The following is a 20,686-nucleotide window of genomic DNA, read 5'->3' as shown; positions in this document are numbered from 1 at the left end:
GGACTTTCTAAAGATACCATTATTTTCATCATATCTTATAATTTACTATAAAAAAAATTATAAAATATGAGGAAAAAATGGAAAAAAACACACTTTTTCTAACTTTGACCCCCAAAATCTGTTACACATCTACAACCACAAAAAAACACCCATGCTAAATAGTTTCTAAATTTTGTCCTGAATTTAGAAATACCCAATGTTAACATGTTCTTTGCTTTTTTTGTAAACTATAGGGCCATAAATACAAGTAGCACTTTGCTATTTCCAAACCATTTCTTTTCAAAATTAGCGCTAGTTACATTAGAACACTGATATCTTTCAGGAATCTCTGAATATCCATTGACATGTATATATTTTTTTTTAGTAGACAACCCAAAGTATTGATCTAGGCCCATTTTGGTATATTTCATGCCACCATTTCACCGCCAAATGCAATCAAATACAAAAAAATCGTTCACTTTTCACAAATTTTTTCACAAACTTTTGGTTTCTAACTTAAATTATTTACAAACAGCTTGTGCAATTATGGCATAAATTGTTGTAAATTCTTATCTGGGATCCCCTTTGTTCAGAAATAGCAGACATATATGACTTTGGCGTTGCTTTTTGGTAATTAGAAGGCCGCTAAATGCCACTGCGCACCACACGTGTATTATGCCCAGCAGTGAAGGGGTTAATTAGGGAGCATGTAGGGAGCTTTTTGGGATAGTTTTAGCTTTAGTGTAGTGTAGTAGACAACCCCAAGTATTGATCTAGGCCAATTTTGGTATATTTTATGCCACCATTTCCCCGCCAAATGCGATCAAATTAAAAAAAAAGTTAAATTTTTCTCAATTTTAGGTTTCTCACTGAAATTATTTACAAACAGCTTGTGCAATTATGGCACAAATGGTTGTAAATGCTTCTCTAGGATCCCCTTTGTTCAGAAATAGCAGACATATATGGCTTTGGCATTGCTTTTTGGTAATTAGAAGGCCTCTAAATGCCGCTGCGCATCACACGTGTATTATGGCTAGCAGTGAAGGGGTTAATTATGTAGCTTGTAGGGAGCTTGCAGGGTTAATTTTATCTTTAGTGTAGAGCTCAGCCTCCCACCTGAAACATCAGACCCCCTGATCCCTCCCAAACAGCTCTCTTCCCTCCCCCACCCCACAATTGTCCCCGCCATCTTAAGTACTGGCAGAAACTCTGCCAGTACTAAAATAAAAGGTATTTGGCCATTTAAAAAAAAAAAAAAAAAAAAAAAAAGCATATTTACATATGCTGATGTGTATGTGTGTGATCCCCCCTTAGACCCCAACGATCCCCCACCTAACAGCTCTCTAACCCTTCCCCTCTGCCTTAATGGGCGCCATCTTGGGTACTGGCAGCTGTCTGCCAGTACCCAGTTTTGCAAAAAAAGTGCCATTTTATTAAAAAAAAAAGCAATTTTCTGTAGTGTAGCTTTCCCCCCCACCAAGACCAACCCCCCACCCCTTCCAGATCCCTGAGATTATATTTTTTAAAGTTTAAACTTTATTTTTTTTTAATACTTTTTACTATGTTTTTCTGTAGTGTAGCGGTTCCCACCCGCTCCCGCCCCGTGCACGCGCCCGCCCTCCAACCCCCGTGCACGCGCGCGCTCCCGTGCGCGCCCCCGTGGGTCCCGCCCCCGATCCCGCTCCACTCCATACACAACATCGATGGCCGCCCACCCGCCTCCCACGTAAGCTCCCACCCACCAACGATACCGGCCATCGATGTCCGGTGCAGAGAGGGCCACAGAGTGGCTCTCTCTGCATCGGATGGCCAAGGGGGGTTATTGCAGGATGCCTCCATATCGAGGCATCACTGCAATAACCGGAAAGCAGCTGGAAGCGAGCAGGATCGCTTCCAGCTGCTTTCCAGACCAAGGACGTACGCCACACGTCCTCGGTCATTAAGTGTATTTTTTTAGAGGACGTGTGGCGTACGTCCTTGGTCGTTAAGGGGTTAATGGGAAAAAAAGATTACGGTAGGAAACATAGAAAAAAACATACATGTATGAAAACCATGAGAGCCCCTTGCTTGCTTTAAAGGAAAAGCAACTATCTTCTGATAGAACACCCCCGCTTCCAAAAATGGGAACAGAAAATACGCTATATAAAAGCGCAACATGCTGTGTGCTGCAGATGCTGCAGAATATACTAAGTATTACGCCAAGGCCGCTTCATTCAGCCGACTACCCCATAAAAGATAGAGTACAACTAACAAGTAATTGTAAATAGACTTACAAATTTAAAGAAGTAACTCAAATTTGTGAAAAAAATCAACTTACTTAGCCCATACCTTATCAGGAAATTAGAATTGTTTATAAAATTAGTTTGCCAACATTCATACACTAAAGTTTATTAAATGGACAATATATTAACCACACATACATCAGCATACAGTGAAAAGATTAAAAACACTACACCCTGGTGTGACTCGATTACTAGATAATTTGTTTGAAATTGTTAAAGAAATCTAAGCAGCATAACTAGAGCTATAGGCTAAGCCCTTACAATCCGAGGGCTGAATTACAGTTAATTTTTACAATTATATTATGCTGCTGTTAGAGTCAAAACACCAAGGGTGAGCAAATTAAAAAAGGGAAAGACAAATCTTATCCCAGAGGACCCCTGACGTACGTCTCACAAAAAACGCTTCCTCAGAGGGAAGTCCTCCCTTCTTTAAATTTGTAAGTCTATTTACAATTACTTGTTAGTTGTACTCTGTTCTTTAAAGGGACATTAAACCCACATTTTTTCTTTCATGATTCAGATGGAGAATACCATTTTAAACAACTTTCTAATTTACTTCTATTATCTAATTTGCTTCATTCTCTTGATATTCTTTCCTGAAAAGCATATCTAGATAGGCTTAGTAGCTTCTGATTGGTGGCTGCACATAGATGCCTCATGTGATTGGCTCACTCATGTGTATTGCTATTTCTTTAACAAACGATATCTAAAGAATGAAGCAAATTAGATAATAGAAGTAAATAGGAATGTTGTTTAAAATGTTATTCTCTACCTAAATCATGAAAGAATTTTTTGGGGTTTAATGTCCCTTTAACTCATAATTTGTGGCATGGAGTCTAAGTAGTTTGGAGATTATAATACTCAAATTTGGCTACAGCCTATAACTACAGACTTCCTGCATATTTTACACTTAGCCCTACCCCCGCTTTGCCTCTTTTTTCTTAAACCCATATAAGATAGATAATGCAATGCGGAAATAAGCAGCAACTTATGGGGGAACCGCTATCTGACAACCCCTATCACTGTACCACCATCTAAACCCACTCTGAAATATAAACAGTGGGACAAAAACTGTGGGCAGAATTCAAAGTTTAAAACCTCATAAAGTGAAGGGAATGAACTGCTTAGTGTCCCCCAGCTGCTATCTGAGTTAACGGGTCGAAACCAAAGAGCGGTGTACATATAACCGCAAGACTAAACATGAGGCCTCTTACTGGGAACGACAAAAACGGACATAATCTAGACTTCATAAATCTGTCTCAGAGTCCCAATACGTGCAAGTGTCCAACAACATGGACACCTCTTGAGAGGCTGCCGGCATTAAAGGGACATAAAACAAGTTAAGATATAGACAAAATATAATATGTACATTAATTACTTAACCTGCAAATTTATACTGCAGTGCCTCGCCATTAACCCTTTCTTTTAAGTTTCTGAATTGCAAAGCTCTAACCCCCCCACACAATTCCTTTTATGGCTGTAGCTATAGCCATTGTTATTTTGGTAAAATGCACAAATGAATAGGGATTATCTGCTGGAGCATGAATAGAAGCTGTGAACTCAGGTGAAATACAATGCCTGTGTCTAAACACTGATAAGGGGGGTGGAGCACAGTGTCCAGACAGCATGGCTATTTTAATTATTTTTGAAAATTATTTTAAAATACAATTTTGAAACAATTTTTTTATGCAAACTATTTTTACTTAAAGGGATAGTAAACACCAAAAATGTTATTGTTTAAAAAGATAGATAATCCCTTTATTTATCATTTCCCAGTTTTGCATAACCAACACTGTTATAGAAATATACTTTTTACCTCTGTAATTACCTTGTATCTAAGCTTCTGCTGACTGCCTCCTTATCTCAGATCTTTTGACAGACTTGCATTACAGGCAATTAGTGCTGACTCCTAAATAACTTTACACGCATGAGCACAATGTTATCTATATGAAACACATGAACTAATGTCCTCTAGCTGTGAAAAACTGTCAAATGCATTTAGATAAAAGGCAGTCTTCAAGGGTTTAGAAATTAGCATTTGATGACAAAAGTAAATTAGGTTGTTTGAAATTACATGCCCTATCTGAATCATAAAAGTTTAATTTGGACTTTACTTTCCCTTTAATTAGCCCTTTTAGGATAAGCACAGATCTCAACCTGTTTTATGGCACTTTAAGCTGCACAAAAAATTAAACTGTCTAGTACTGACGCAGCATCTGCAATACTGCGGGCAGAATCATAGATTATTCTCTATAGCGACTCAACTCAGGACATATCCTGAACCAGGCTGAATCGGCTAGAACAGGAAACATTGATAGAAATATCAGCTAAGTGACTGAACCCCGGCTTAAGTCCATTTAACAATAAAGGGAAAAGATCCCCGTCTCCCCTTGAGGACTAAATTCATGATAATTTCCACACAATTATCCTCACATACACATAGAGCCCAGAACCTGTTGCCCTTTAAATAAATCCCAATCTTAAAGAGATTTTGAAAGTTTCCAGACTCCATTAATAAAAGTAGGGAATTAATCCCCTAAGTGCTAGGGCCTTCTTACCTAGAAGGAATAACAGCACTTATCTTTGGAGCTTCAGCTGCAGGGCAGGAACAGCTTCTTAGGTGTGACTGATGAAACCACAGAGTAACCAACCCTGGTTTTCTATCAAGGGGTAGCAAACTGTTAGAAATAAAGCAAAAACAACCTTGCTGCTTTCTAACTGCTAAAAGCCACCATTACTCTTACTAAAGAGATTGACATGGACACAGCTAGACCCCAACCCTTGCTTGCAGGGAAAAGTACCCATAAAAGGATTAGATATCTTCAGACACCAACTTCGCACATCTTTCATTGACAGAGGCAAAGAGAATGACTGGAGATTATGGGTAAGGGAAGTTACACTTAACAGCTTTGCTGGGGTGCTCTTTGCCTCCTCCTGCTGGCCAGGAGTTGAATATCCCACTAGTAATTGGAATGACGTGGTGGACTCTCCATGCCATAGGAAAGAAAATAAGTTATTCACAAAGGAAATATGCATGGCAATGGGTTTATTAGAAGTTCAAAATGTAAGAAATAATATTTTCTATAGCAAATGAATTAAAGTGAAAATAAGGAATGCTAGAAATTAAAATTATGTGTGCTTTATCAATGTTCTGCGTGTATGGACATAAATGTAAGCAAAAAGCACCCATGTCATTATATTAGCGTTAATATTTTTTCTTACAATAGTTTAGAAAACCACTGATTTCATGCTTTAGATATGCAAACAGAAAATATTTTATATGGGAATAAAAGTCTCAATTTGCGGATAAATGAAAATTAAAAAGTAAAACTACTTTAATTAAACCTTTTACTTCTTCTCTGTTCATGGTGGGTTTGCCTCTCCCACCCCAACTGAATATTGATTTTTCCATTTAGGTTATTAGGTTTACCAGAGATTAAACGCAAATGAACGTTTACTTCCATATAACTGCAGCCAAAAAGTTAATATTTTTGTGTTATTACTGTGTAACTAGTTATGTCATCTCAGTTTAGCATCCAAAGCAATTCAGCATTTGCATCCAATTTTAGTTGTAGAAAAAGCATCAATAATCATTATTACACACACGGTACCTGGGGGCAGAACCTGTGGTCTTCAGAAGCGCTGTCTAGACCACTGGAAGAATGACTAGACAGCTACCACATAGACAAAGATAAAGCAGAGAAATCAGGGAAAACACCGTTTGGGTTTCAGGAACAATGAAAGGGCAGAAATAAAAAAAAAACTTATACATAATGAAATCAAAGTTGCTAATACAGAGACTGATACATTTGTTTATTATTTGGCTCCCTGTTCTCATTTTTTTTTCTATATTTTATTTAAATATATATATATGTGTGTGTGTGTATATATATATATATATATATATGTATGTGTGTGTGTGTGTGTGTGTGTATATATATATATATATATATATATATATATATATATATGTGTGTGTGTGTGTATATGTGTGTGTGTATATATATATATATATATATATATATTGTGTGTGTGTGTGTGTGTGTGTGTATATATATATATATATATATATATATATATGTGTGTGTGTGTGTGTGTGTGTGTGTGTGTGTGTGTGTGTGTGTGTGAATAAAACCATTATAAATTAGAACAAATGAAGCGTCTATCCCTTTATTGCCCATAACCTATGGTCTATAACAGAGTTAAAACTCACACAAAGTGGTGATTTAAGAACAGAAAACACAGCAGTGATCTTTTTCCCTCACAGTGAAATGACGACCATTCGAGTTAGGGAACTTTCTGGTGGGATAGTAAGCAGGCAAGTAGTGGTGGGGAGAGACAGCAGCAGAGGAAGTTGGTTAATTAGCCGAGAGAGACTAGGGTGAGCACCAAATGACAAGGAGGGCAACATCAGAAGAAAAATAACCTCATGAATTCATAAAGAAAAAAGTCTTATACATAGAAAGGGTTGCCACAGAACACTTATAAGTTACACATGCTGCAGGGTGTGCAGGGAAGGAATATGAATAGGGTTGTGTTCCTCCCTGCACACCCTGCAGCATGTGTAACTCATAAGTGTCCAGGAAAACATGGCTGAGGTGGCAACCCTATATACACTGCTTAAGCTACACAAACTCATCTGTTCCAGAGTCTGCAAACGGAGCCAGGTGCGCTGCTTAAAGGGAGTAATTCTTAACTCTCACTTATGATTAGGATTCTAACTTTCTCCATTGGCCAGCAGTCATTCACTTAAATGGTAAAAAGACTCTGCGATCATCTGCTTCATTCACCCTTTAAGATTTCAGTGCACAGCTATCTCAATATATTTAAAAAAGTGCAGAAACACCTCCTTATAAATCTCCAGAGTATATTGAAAATTAGCCTCCAAAGCTGAACTGAGGAGTATATGTACAGGATGGTGCACCGATCTACTCATTTCTGGAACTCTAAAGTTTAGATGTCATATACACACCCATACTAATGGTTTCAAGAGAGAAATAGTTATGATTGTAATTGTCAAAGTCAAAAAACACACACAAGTCTATCATAGAGAGGTAACTTACTATTCAAATGTCAATGCCGATGTATTTTCCGGATATACAAAAGTAATATATCAAGAACTAAATCATCTCATATTATATTATATCCATCTATCTCTAACTCCGTCGACGTGCAGTCACTAGAGGCAGGAGAGGCAGAGTCGCACCTGTCATATGGGGCAATTTTTTTTTATTGCTTAAAATTTGTTTATTTTTTTTTATCTTCAGCTACATGTTGTTGCAATGGAGAGGCTGCCCTCCACTGCACAACATGCTTGTCATTTTTGACTATGGGACCGCGAGAGTTGCGCTACCCACTGGTGGACGGTGGTTAAGCTAGCTCATCACGCGGCCCATAAGTGCCCATTTGAGACTGCTCTATAGTGGCCTCTTTGGGGCTGACCCAGAAGAGCCAATCAGTTCCAGTCACGACCTCCTGGTGATTGAAAGCACCAGAAGAACGTGACCGGAGTTGCTGTCAGTCACTGAATCACAGAGGGAGGAGTCACAGCTATGCAGATGTAGTGGTGGGAGAATGTGAGTACCGCACCCATGTGAATTTTAGTGCTCACGGTGGCTCAAGCATAGTGTATCCTGCATGTAAGTAGATTTCCTAATAAACATGATGCATATTGCGCTGTAAAGACAGATGGCCAGAGGAAAAAAGGCACTGGGAATGTGCACAGAACGTGAATTTGACATGCTGTGCAGTTGGCATGGTGTTCTTCTAGTGTGTGTCAAGTAGTGCTGCAAAGGAAAAGTCAACCCCTGTCTGAGAGTTTAGTTACAGGACAACCCTTTCTAGTATCTCCATGTACTTTATGAGTAGCCTAGGGCTGGGGGTGGCTCTAAGGGGAATGTGATGCTTATCATATGCTGGCTTCAAAGATCTACTACTCACATCACAGATAAGCAGGCACTAGAACTAAATCATATACACTGCTAATATATACAGCAATAGCTAATAGTCAGAAGATTTTACACTGTCTGGGTTAGGTGCGTATTCTATATCATTTTGGCAGTATTATTGTATGACGTGATTATAGTGTTAATATACTGTGATTCTCTATTTCTGAGATTTTATAGTGGTGATTAGACTACCTTTACTTTTGTGTTAAAACTCACTACCCGCCGAAGTAATTCACTGCCTGTCTTTAAAATGCAAGGGGGCTAGAGTGACTTTCAACACTAATTTCAGTGTGTGAGCTTTGCTCTGTGCTGACGATCTTATGCCCCTCCCCCTCTTGTCCTTTAGTTTATCTTCTTGGAAACCTCACAAATCAGGTACATTCTGACAGGCAGTGCTATTTCAGCATGACTGCTTGAGCAGAATAGAATAGAATATTGTGACGCTATCCCATGGAAGTGCAGTATGTATAAAAATCAGTTCCCGTGTTTTTCTTTTCTTTTCAGAGCATTTCTATTTTAAGATTTATATTTTGTTGATTTTAACTGCCCTGAAACTATTGTCAATAAAATGCATGTCATAAATCAGTCCACAAGTCTCTTAAACTGCCCAAACTTAGTTTTTTTTATCTTGATTCCTTCTTTTTAACCACTGAATGGAAAGCAAAGGGGAACTCACTTAGGTAAAATCTAACTTCTGTTATGGTGTAAAAAGGTAAAATAAAAATAAAAAAAAAGATAAAGCTAACATTTCCTGGTTTCTTGAGATTATATATATAACAAGAAACCAGACAATGTGTTTTATCTTTTATTTTACAATAGTATGTATAATAGACAAGCACTGTCTTAGAGTACTGCTGTAGCTGATACACCTCCTTGCTTCCTATACATAAAATCAGAAATTTGTGAGAGAGGCTTTTAATAATCAAAGACTGTGTAATGTGTTAAAATTATCTGCACACTGCACAGTAACTGTTTACATAATGTTAACACCTGTGTTCTTTTGGGGATACGTTTTTTTGATCTTGCTGTGACATTTGACAAAGGTGTAATGATTATAAACCGAAACATTATGGGCTCCATTTGCGAAAGGTTTGCCGCTGAACCCAAACGTTATGGGTTAAGGCCCTATTGTGTTCGCATGCTGTTGATTAAAAGGCTTGCTGCACAACCCTGGCTTAGAGGTGTAAAGCGTATATATATATATATATATATATTATGGCTAAAAACTGGGGTGGGGCGGCAGCACCATTTTAATTGCCTAGGGCCACTGTGTGGGAATATATTATATTAATATATATATATATATATATATATATATATATATATATATATATATATATATATATATACACACACACTTTTATATACTCCTCCTCTCCTTCCCCCCCTCCCTTTCTCTCCATCTACCCCCCCCCCCCTTTCTCTCCCTCTCCCCTTAATTTAAGATACCTCTATTGGGTTCATATATGTTCTTTTCAGGTGTATCATAGCCATCGCCTCACCAACGTCTGACCTCAACGCACGTCACACACACACACACACACATATATATATATATATATATAAATTCATTAAAATATGGGGGGAGATAAAAAACTGAAATTAAAATCCTCCATGTCTCAAAATTAAATCAATGTAAATATTTGCATAAGAAATTAGTACATCTAGGCAAGTATCCCCGCTTGCTTTTCCCTAGAAATTCTTAATATACGTTTCCAATGCACAAGAGAATTGTGGGTAAGATATGCAAATTCTCAGTTTTTTTGCTTCAAAATTACTGTTTTGACACAGCAGCTGTCATAATCCTGTTAATAAGGATCGCTGTGTCAAAACAGTATTTTTGAAGCAAAAAAAACTGAGAATTTGCATATCTTACCCACAATTCTCTTGTGCATTGGTAACATTGTATATTAAGAATTTCTGGGGAAAAGCAAGCAGGGATACTTGCCTAGATGTACTAATTTCCTATGCAAATATTTACATTGATATATATATATATATATATATATATATATAAAAAATTGTAGGTCTTAGGAAATCCTGGTGCAATGGGTACTACAATTCTTGTCCTGGATAAACTTTCTGCATTCTTAAACAGTGAAATAATTCTCTGGCTACAACACACATTGTATGCCTGCTGCCTCCTTAATAATAAGTTTCAAATAAGTATGTCAACACCTGTCTTTATAGGTCAGTATATGATCAGTTACCATCACCAAGTTACTTGTGTCCATACTGGTACATAATGAAACAAACAAGATACCCTTAGGACTGGAGTATTCATTCATTAGATACATTATGCTATCCATTACAAAGAAAAATAAAACAATATATCTTTTCTCACCATTTGAACAAATCTGTGATTGCCCACATCTGTGTATGCTTCACTTGCTGGTAACGATGACAAATAATTTGATCTGGCTTTTTCACACTGAGACTAGATAATAAAAGCAAAGTTGTTTAGAATTCAATATTAAAACTAAAAGATATTAAACAGTATGGGACTGTAATAAACAATGTTTAATTATGAATAGTTAAAACAAATTGCAGTATACTTTACTTATTTATTTTGTTCACTTTTCTGTAATTTAACTCTAAACATTGTTTTCTAAATATCACTGAGTTTCTATAAAAAAGACATGGGCGCTGTCATGTTGACTTCGTTTCCACTGCTGAAGACAATTAGGGACAGATATAAAACGGGTGATAAAAGAGACTGCCTAAACAAGGCTGTGTGGAACACAGACTAATCTAAAAGGGACTCCACAAAGCTTTGTTTGCACAAACAGAGATAAATTGAAAACTAGTTCAAACATGGTGGCGCCCATTACTTTATAGAAACTAAACCTTTACACTTCTCTATTCAATAACTGATATAATTGTAAAAAAATAATGCATCTACATATTATTCTATGTTTAATCTTTGCTTTGAATACATAATTATGTCTAGCGTGTATTTACTGTTTAGCATCCCTTTGGTTACTAACCAATTAATTGATTTATTCTCACTTATATTAGAGATATAGCATTCAGTAGATTTTTGAAATGTAAAGACAAACAACAATTTAAAGTCACTTTTCCAACTGTAATGTGATCTTCCAACAAACAAAAATCCAGAGGAAAAATACTCCCAGTTAATTATCATTTTAAATAAAAATATAATTGATGCTTACCTGATAAATTCATTTATTTCATGGTGGTGAGAGTTCACGTGCCATTACTCCTTGGAACTTCCCAAAACTTCAAGAGCACTTAACCCCCGCACCCCGCTCAGTGGTAAACTAGTCTGACATATAGCCAAGCCAAAAAAAAAGGTAGGAAAGCATGAGCAAGAAAAAGGGAGCAGGGAAAAAAAAAAGAAGAAGAAGAAGAGGTTCATACATGAACTGCCACAAGAACAAAAAAAAAGAAAAAGAAAAAGAAAAAAAAGGTGGTGAGAGTCCACGAGGATAAATTTATTTTTTCATTGGTTTGATCCTGATCAAAGCCTAAACAAAACTCTGAATGTCAGGAAGCTTAAAAAAAATGTTCTTGTGACAAGACTGAAAAGGCTGAAATTTGCCCCTTTAAAATGCTGGCAAACAAACCCTATCCAAACCATCCTGAAAAAACTAGAAATTCCAAAAGAAGGCCAGCTAAAATCAGTTTCACACACCAAGAAAAAAAACCTTCCAAACCTATGAGAAATCTTCCTTCTTTCAAGTTTATGGGCCTGAATCAAAGTCTCAACAACAGAATCAGAAAAACCTCTCTGTCTTAAAACTAAGTGTTCAATCTCCAAGCCAACAAGTTGAGAAATTAGAGTTCCCGATGAAGAAAACTTGAGACACCTCCCTTATCACCAGGAAACAGCAAGTTCCTCGTTGACTGATGTAAGTCACCGAAGTAACAGTCTAATAGGAAAAACAAAATAAGTCTCTTTTTTCCAGGAGAGGCCTTCTATGAAGACTGCATGATTTCAGAACATTTATAGGAAACCTTGCATCCTGAGGTTTCCTATCTGCAGTAATCATAGTCAAAATTTGACGAACAAAGGATGCCCCTAGAACAATGGACTGATAACTTATTCACCAGGAAAAGGATTGCCTTGCTCTGAAATCCAGAAGTATAATCCCTGCACCACTGACAAAGCATACACAGATGGATAGGTCTCATGTGAAACCAAAAAAAGCAATAGCATCCCATGACCTAAAACCTCCATGCAAAGAGCTGCAGAGTGAAAAGGAACTGACTGAAGATTTGAAACGCTGATCTGCCAAAGAAAGAATCTATAATATCACCTAGTAAAGCAACCCTAGACTGAGGAGACAGAACTTTTTGGAAAATTGATTCTCCAGCCATGCTCTTGAAGAAACGACAAGAGTCTGTTAGTATGACATGCTGAAAAATGTAAAGATGGAGCCTGAACCAAGATATTGTCCAGGTAAAGAACCATCAAATACCCTGAGCTCTTTTTACAGATAAAAGCATTCCCAAAACTTATAATGATCCCTGATGATGGTCATTTTGTAGACATAAACTGCCCTTGCTGAGCAAGAGGCAGAATAGTCTGAATTGTCCTCATCTTGAAAGAAGGAAACTTGAGAAACGTTTTAAAGGGACAGTCTACTCCAGAATTTTTGTTTAAAAAGATAGCTAATCCCTTTATTACCCATCCGCCTGTTTTGCATAACCAACACTGTTATATTAATATACTTTTAACCTCTGTGATTACCTTGTATCTAAGCCTTTGCAGACTGCCCCTTTATTTCAGTTCTTTTGACAGACTTGCAGTTTAGCCAATCAATGCCTGCTCCCAGATAACTTCATGTGCATGAGCACAGTGTTATCTATATGAAAAACATGAACTAACACCCTCTAGTGGTGAAAAACTGTTGGTGGCCTTCAAGGTCTAAGAAATTAGCATATGAACCTCCTAGGTTAAGCTTTCAACTAAGAATACCAAGAGAACAAAGCAAAATTGGTGATAAAAGTAAATTGGAAAATTGTTTAAAATTACATGCTCTATCTGAATCATGAAAGTTTATTTTGGCCTAGACTGTCCCTTTAATGAAGATTTGTGTAACAAACATTTAAAAAAAAATATATAGCCAATCAGTACCCTCTCATTTGTAACTTCACGGGCGTTGTCACAATGTTTTCAATATGGCACAAATTAACTAATGCCCTCTAGCTGTGAAAAAATGCCAAATGCATTGAAATAAGGGGCGTCCTTCAAAAGCTTAGACATTAGCATATGAGCCTACCTAGGTTTAGCTTCTACAAAGAATAGCAAGAGAACAAAGCAAATTTGATGCTAAAAGTGAATTGGAAAGTTGATTAAAATTGTATTCCCTATCTGAATCATAAAAAGTTTAGATTTTGACTAGACTGTCCCTCTAAGGTCTGTAATTCCAGAAACTGGACTGCAAGTTCCCTCCCTCTTGGGAACAATGAAGAGTTTGGAATTAAACCTCTGGCCCTGTTCCAACTTTGGAACTGGGACTATTACCCCCATAGATTCCAGGTCTAAGCCTGAGTGAAATTACTTAATAGGATTCTTTGGAAAATGCGACAGAAGAAACCTTCACCTGAAATGTGTAGATTTAAAACCTATTCTGTATCACTGGGAAATTATATTTAGCATCCATGGATCTTAAACAGATTGAAACCAAGTCCCCAAGTGTAATCTGCCTCCTACCAGAAGCTCAAGATCAGGGGCCACACCTTAATTCTGATTTAGTAGAGGAGACAGGTTTCTTAGGTTTTAGACATGTTCCAATTTTATATTTTGGTTTTTAGAGGGAAGTGCCCCTGCTTATTAGAAGAGGAGGAGTTTGGTTCTTTGAATGATAACCTAAACAAAATGGTTAGAAGCCTTGATCTTACCCTGAATAGAATAGATCCCCATAGTAGATTAAGGGTGCAAATACAATAAAATGGAATATAAATAACATATAAAGTCTACAGAGACCTATAACTTAAGTCCCCACAATTGCCTATAAAATGATAATTCAGATTATATGAACACCTATCAAATTTACAACATAGTTCAATTGCTGATATATCCCTTTAAGATGGATTAAAAAGTTGAACGATGATCCAAATGACCATTGAAACCGTGTGGTTGCAACGGCTGGTCTACTTATTAAACTCAGGTTCACTTTCACTCCAAACCAATCAGGAAGTTGGGCGACGCGGAACTGCAGGTCTCCCTCTGACCGTTTCAAATGTGATTTGTTCTTTTGTCATCCTTTGTTGAAAAAAAATATGCACATATCATACACTAGTGGGTGCTGGCTTCTGATTGAGAGAGTGCAGAGTCAAACAGCCACGACGTTTCGGGGAGCCATGCCCCTTAATCATGTGGTAAGTGATAGTACAGGTACACCTGTTTAAATAGCTCACCTTGGGATTTTAACCCTTACAATCTTGTAAATTACAATCTATAAATGCAACAGCACCATCTGCTGGTGAAAAATAGGTAGACCATGTACAAAAATTAAAAACAAACCAGCTATGAAGCCCCTATAACAGAACCACATCTACACATACAAAAACACTGCAATTTAATCATTAGAATATATTTATAGGGGCTTCATAGCTGTTTTGTTTTTAATTTTTGTACATGGTCTACCTATTTTTCACCAGCAGATGGTGCTGTTGCATTTATAGATTGTAATTTACAAGATTGTAAGGGTTAAAATCCCAAGGTGAGCTATTTAAACAGGTGTACCTGTACTATCACTTACCACATGATTAAAGGGACAGTATACTATAAAATAGTTTTTCCCTTAATGTGTTTACAATTGCTTTTTTTACCAAATGCAGAGTAAAAAATGTATGAAAATTAGCTTTTTAAGGTTTATTTCTGTATATTAAAGCTCTGATTTTGTGTTTTGAAGCCACAGCCTAATAAAATAGGTTGAGCTTGTAGGTATAATCAGATCTCATTACTGTATCACATTGTGCACATATACCTGCTTCTTTATCTTATATCTGTCCTTAAAACAATCACCAATACTTTGAGAGAACAATGGAAAATCAACATTTTATTACCTTATCTCTGCTTTATCACACTGGGAGTGTAATTTCCTCTGCTGGCTGTGTTTACAAAGCTTATCTATAGCTGGTACGCGCGGCCACAAACTTTCAGAATAGGTGGGGATACCACATGCTAAATTAACAATTTCAAATGCCAATATAAGGGTAAAGGAGCTACTTGTAAACAATTTAATACACTCCAGCAGGTAAAGTGGATCATTGGGAACAAATTAAAAGGGAGAAATTTTTTGAGTAAACTGTCCCTTTAAGGGGCATGGCTCCCCGAAACGTCGTGGATGTTTGACTCTGCACTCTCTCAAAATAAAGTATTGAAACTTTGGCATATTGGAGAGTTTCATTTTACATTATTTTCCTTCAGCAAAGAATAACAAGAGAATTAAGCAAATTTGATAATAGAAGTGAATTGGAAAGTTGTTTAAAATAGTATGTTCTATCCAAATCATGAAATAAAATGTTGGGGTTTTCTATCCCTTTAATCATTACACCAGTTTTTTATTTATTTATTTTTTATCTGGATTTACTTTTTATTTCTAACACAGAAAATGGGTGAGAAAACATCAATTGTATACAAACACAGTACAGTATTAAAAGATTAATTGTTGCATCAATTACTGTCTTCGCTTTCCTCTTCACTTCGCCATTGCCAGCTAATCATTCTTCCATGATTTTCTCTTTATTTGTGATAGCTTCATAAATTTGTGTTTTGCCGCACTTAAATTTCTTAATGCAATGTTTTACAGACAACTTATCTTTTGTGTAGGCCTCAATCACTTTCGCAGTGAGAGTAAGAGTGTTGCACTTTCTAGGAGCCATTCTGTGCCCCACACCTCTTCCGTTTCAGCGTCCTTCCCACTGCACTTCCGTTTCAGCTTCTGTTTCGTCTTTCATCGTTCCCACACCATTTCCGTTCCAGAGTTGTCACACCCCTTCCGCGTTACATTTTCCGGCTTATCCAGGTAGTTGAACATAATGTAGATGCACTTAACACTGGGACTGCATTCCGTTTCTGCGTTGGACAGGTTCCGGCTTATGCAGGTAGTTAAACAATGTAAGTATAACACTAAGCGTCGGGACTGTGGAATATTTCCGTCATGGACAGGTTTCCGTGTTATACAGAGTCCGTCTGACTGCATAAGTCTGCACAACTAATTTGTGGAAACACCTTTTGCATTTATTACAGCAGCAAGTCTTTGTGAATAAGTCTTAACTGCACATCTAGACATCAAAATTCTATCCAACTGTTATTTGCAAAAAAGTTAAAGTTCCTTTAAATTGCGATGGGATGTGTACAGGTCTCTTTAGGTCATTCCAAGGGTTTTTGATGGGGTTGAAGTTTGGGCTTTGACTGGGCCATTTTCTGAAGTTGTGCCTTGGTCTACTTAGATGTGTGCATTGGGTCATTGAAATGCAGGAATATGAAATTCCTTTTCATCTTCAGATTTCTGACAGATGCCAGCAAGTTTTGTGTCAAAATATCTTGATATCTTGACGAGAGCCCCTGACCCAGATGAAGAAGCGGCCCCAAGCATGACGCTACCACCACCATGCTTTAAAGTCAGTATGGTGTTCCACGGAACATCAGATTTATTGGCTTTGTGTCAAACATATTGTTTACAATTTAGGCCACAAAGTTCAACCTTTGTCTTGTCAGACCATAACACATTTTCCCACATGGTTTGGGGTGACTGAATTAATCTTTTGGCATAATATAGAAGAGTCTCTGTGGTGCCACATTTTCTCCACTTGTTGATAGTGTTCTATGGTACATCCAGTACCTTCGATAATATTTTATATCTTTCTCCTGATTGGTACTTTTCAACAATTATCTCTTGCAGTTTCTTAGGTAACAATGTGTGTGCCATGGCTCTCCCAGTAGGATGCAACCCCAAACAAATATGGAAATTCTACAGCAACAGCAGACTTTAATTTGGGTTTAATCAGAATCACTTTCATTGATGGCAGGGGTGACTGAAGAGTGGGTGCCCAGGCTCACTGACGGGGACGGGGGGGGGGGGGGGGGGGGGCGGGGTAGTTGAGCCCACATGGTTTCCCTTATTCTGTGTTTTGGGGCTTGCCTCTCATGCATGTATGTCAATAACAGTGGTGTATTGCTATTTGTACAAATTATGTCACAAGCCAGTGTACAAAGAAAGATTTTCAGTCTCTGCTTTAAAGACTGATTTACATATCGGAGCAGGCTACTTCAAAGCAGAGAGTTAATTACTCATGGCAGTAAATCTTCTAGGGACAAAACTGGTATCTGGGACATCTATTACCCTCAGATCTGGCACTTCAAAAGGCTGCATTTGTACATCCTCAGCCAGACTGACTACAATCTCAGCAGGTGATCAGGGAGTGGGACTGACAGCTGTTAACAGTGATGCCCCTCTGTGTGCTGGGTTACGATTGGTTGCTAGGATCATCGCTAGGGGGCGTGTTGTGAGCGGACAAGAGAGATGGGCAGTTTTCAAAACCACTTTGTGTGGGAAAAAAAAAAAGAGTTATTCCAAGTTGCCTGAACTATACAGGGGTTGATTACCCAAGAGCTCTCTAAGGGACTATAACAAGAGGACTATTTGTGCAAGAGGACTATTTGTTTTTACCTGGATTCTATGGACTATGGCTGATAGAACAGGGTAGTTTTTTTTATCCTAGCCCCAAAGTGAGTGTGTTAGCCTATTTTTAGGGAATAAAGTACAATTTATTTTACCATTCGTTTTGCTCATTGAAATGATCCCAGTTAAACAACGGTATAGAGTACTGGTCTCCCGTGACAGCAGGTGTATGCTATTTACCTACAGGCATGATATAGAATGTGATTGGTTAACTGTGAGCACAGCTAGAGACCCCATTATGCAGACTTATGCAATGGTGTTGTATTTTTTGTTTTATTGAAATTTTTATGTTCCTAATAATTTGATGTTTCCCTGAATTTTTGTTCGTTAGATCACATTAGATGAAAAAAGTCTGAAATTTACAGTGTTGTTATTTCTGTCGTTACATTTTAAAAACCTGCAATTTCAAAAGTGTATGTAGACTTCTTATATCCACTGTAAATCTTGCTGAGTCTCATAGGCTTAGCCAGGTGTGGGTTGTACAAAAGCTACCATCTTAAAGTCTTATGGTTCTTCCCAAGACTTATCTTTAACAAAATTGGCAGAAGTCTTTGACTTTGTTTTCAGAACGCATTTTCTAAATGTGAAAATCATTTCAAGCAGAATCGGAACCTTTTATTTAGTTATGTTTACTTGCAGTAATCTCCCATGGTTCATATTTATACAATTACATTCAATTAATATATATATATTTTTTTTTTTACAATTATGGTGCAGACACACCACTTTTAGCCAAACAACTTTGTAGAGTTATTTCCATGTTTTACATTTCTTAAAACGGACATTATACACTAGATTTTTCTTTGCATGAATGTTTTGTAGATGAGCCATTTATATAGCCCATCAGGGAGTGTTTTTGTAACAATGTATTGTTTTGCTTATTTTTAAATAACCTACTGATTTTCAGACTCCTAACCAAGTCTACAGATTCTTGCTGCTATTGTTTGTGTAATCTGTCTTTTCCTATGCAGGGAAGGGGGAAGTGTCTGCATTTTTTGCTTTCTTAGCCCTTTTCACTGGGTGTCGCAGCCTAATCTCAGCAACAGTGCTAAACTGGGAGCTTCATAGTAAGTTAAGGTTTTATACTGGATTTTTGTATCAGTATCTGTGCATATTCTTCTTTATAGTAGTGTATCTTACATGCAGTTATATGAAAATTGCTATACACTGTCCTTTTAACTGAAAATTAAATCCTAGGGCTTGTAATGTATAACTTATGGCTTACTTGGAGTGTAGAAAGTTATTTATATAATCCATGAAATACGTATTCTCTGTATGTTTAATGTATCATAACTCATTAAATGTTATAGAAAATTAAAGTGAAAGTAAACTTTGGTGAATGAAAGCCTGGTTTTTAAAAATACTATTAAAAACAGGGGCACTTTCATCCATCAAAGTTTACAAAGCAGCCGTTTTGTTAAAAAAATTACCTTTTTTTTCTTTTCACAGCCAGAGCAGCTTCCCCCACCTAGAGATCATCTATTCACACATCAGCAATAACTAATCCGGCTTCCTCCAATCACAGCTTTCCCCCCAGGGTAGTCATTGCCTAAGGCCATGCTGTGATTGGAGGAAGCAGGATTAGTCATTGCTGACATGTGAATAAAGGATCTCAATGTGGGGGAAGCTGCCCTAGCTGTGAAAAGAAAAAAAGGTAATTTTTTTTAACAAAACAGCTGCTTTGTAATCTTTGATGAAAGAAAGTGCCCGTTTTGAATAATATTTTTAAAAAACAGGCTTTCATTCACCAAAGTTTACCTTCACTTTAAGTTTATTTTTTATAACAATACTTTTAACTATACCTGCTCAATTTTGTCATGTCGGTCCAAAGCTGCTTCGACTGCATCAAAGAATTCTTCCTCATTAATTAAACTGTTGGGTCCCTCCTGTAAAATAAATAAATACATTAAAATAGTTTTCTCCTTTTGTTTAAGAAGTAGAGGGGGTTGGACCGACATGTGTGGTCTCTCTGTGGCAGAAGAAAGGACATATTGGGACTTGTAACACTGAGATTGTAATATAAAATATTTAATTATGAATAATAAAACAAAACAGTAGGTTTATTCATTGCCAGACTGCAGAACAATTTTGTAATTACAAAAGATTCCTTTAATTTAAATATGTAGGCATGTGTTGCTGCTATTGCTTCTCTCATTACATGACTTATGCCCATGTAGCTGATGGATATCACATGGATATGCATAGAACACATCTAAAGTCAAATGTAACACCAATGCTTGTGCGCTTTTTTTCACCTGTGCACTTTTCTCTCATATTAATTTGCAGTGGCTTAAAAGGGACAGTCTAGTCCAAAATAAACTATCATGATTCAAATAGGGCATGTCATTTTAAACATTTTTCCAATTTACTTTTTTCACCAAGTTTGCTTTGTTCTCTTGGTATTCTTAGTTGAAAGCTAAACCTAGGAGGTTCATATGCTAATGTTTAAGCCCTTGAAGGCCGCCTCTTTAGGGCATTTTGACAGCTTTTCACCACTAGAGGGTGTTAGTTCATGTGTGTCATATAGACAACACTGTGCTCACTCACGCGGAGTTCCTAGGAGCCAGCACTTATTGGTTAAAATGCATGTTTGTCAAAAGAACTGAAATAAGGGGGCAGGTTGCAGAGGCTTATATACAAGATAATCACAGAGGTAAAAAGTGTATTCATTTTACTGTGTTGGTTATGCAAAACTAGGGAATGAGTAATAATAGGATTATCTATCTTTTAAAACAATAAACATTCTGGTGTAGACTGTCCCTTTAACATGTCCACCCCCTCAAATGTCTAGGTTATAGCCCTTTCTACCATTTTAGAT

General features: G+C 37.1%; 1 protein-coding gene across 4 annotated transcripts in view; it reads right to left on the bottom strand.

Annotated features, from left to right (window-relative positions):
* The window catches only part of CERT1 (ceramide transporter 1), a 341,058-nt gene that overhangs the window by 39,244 nt on the left and 281,128 nt on the right, over positions 1-20,686 (bottom strand). For 2 of the 4 annotated variants that reach the window (XM_053701397.1, XM_053701399.1), the window contains 3 exons: positions 19,671-19,754; positions 10,554-10,646; positions 5,873-5,935 (listed from right to left, as the gene is read on the bottom strand). In XM_053701397.1, the coding sequence (XP_053557372.1) occupies positions 5,873-5,935; positions 10,554-10,646; positions 19,671-19,754 (240 nt within the window). The remainder of the gene's footprint in view (positions 1-5,872; positions 5,936-10,553; positions 10,647-19,670; positions 19,755-20,686) is intronic. The other 2 variants (XM_053701398.1, XM_053701401.1) reach the window with 1 other exon arrangement.

The sequence above is a fragment of the Bombina bombina genome, chromosome 2 (assembly GCF_027579735.1).
Source record: "Bombina bombina isolate aBomBom1 chromosome 2, aBomBom1.pri, whole genome shotgun sequence".
NCBI lineage: Eukaryota > Metazoa > Chordata > Amphibia > Anura > Bombinatoridae > Bombina > Bombina bombina.
Note: the sequence above shows the minus strand (reverse complement) of the source record. Positions and strands in the feature narration are given on the sequence as shown.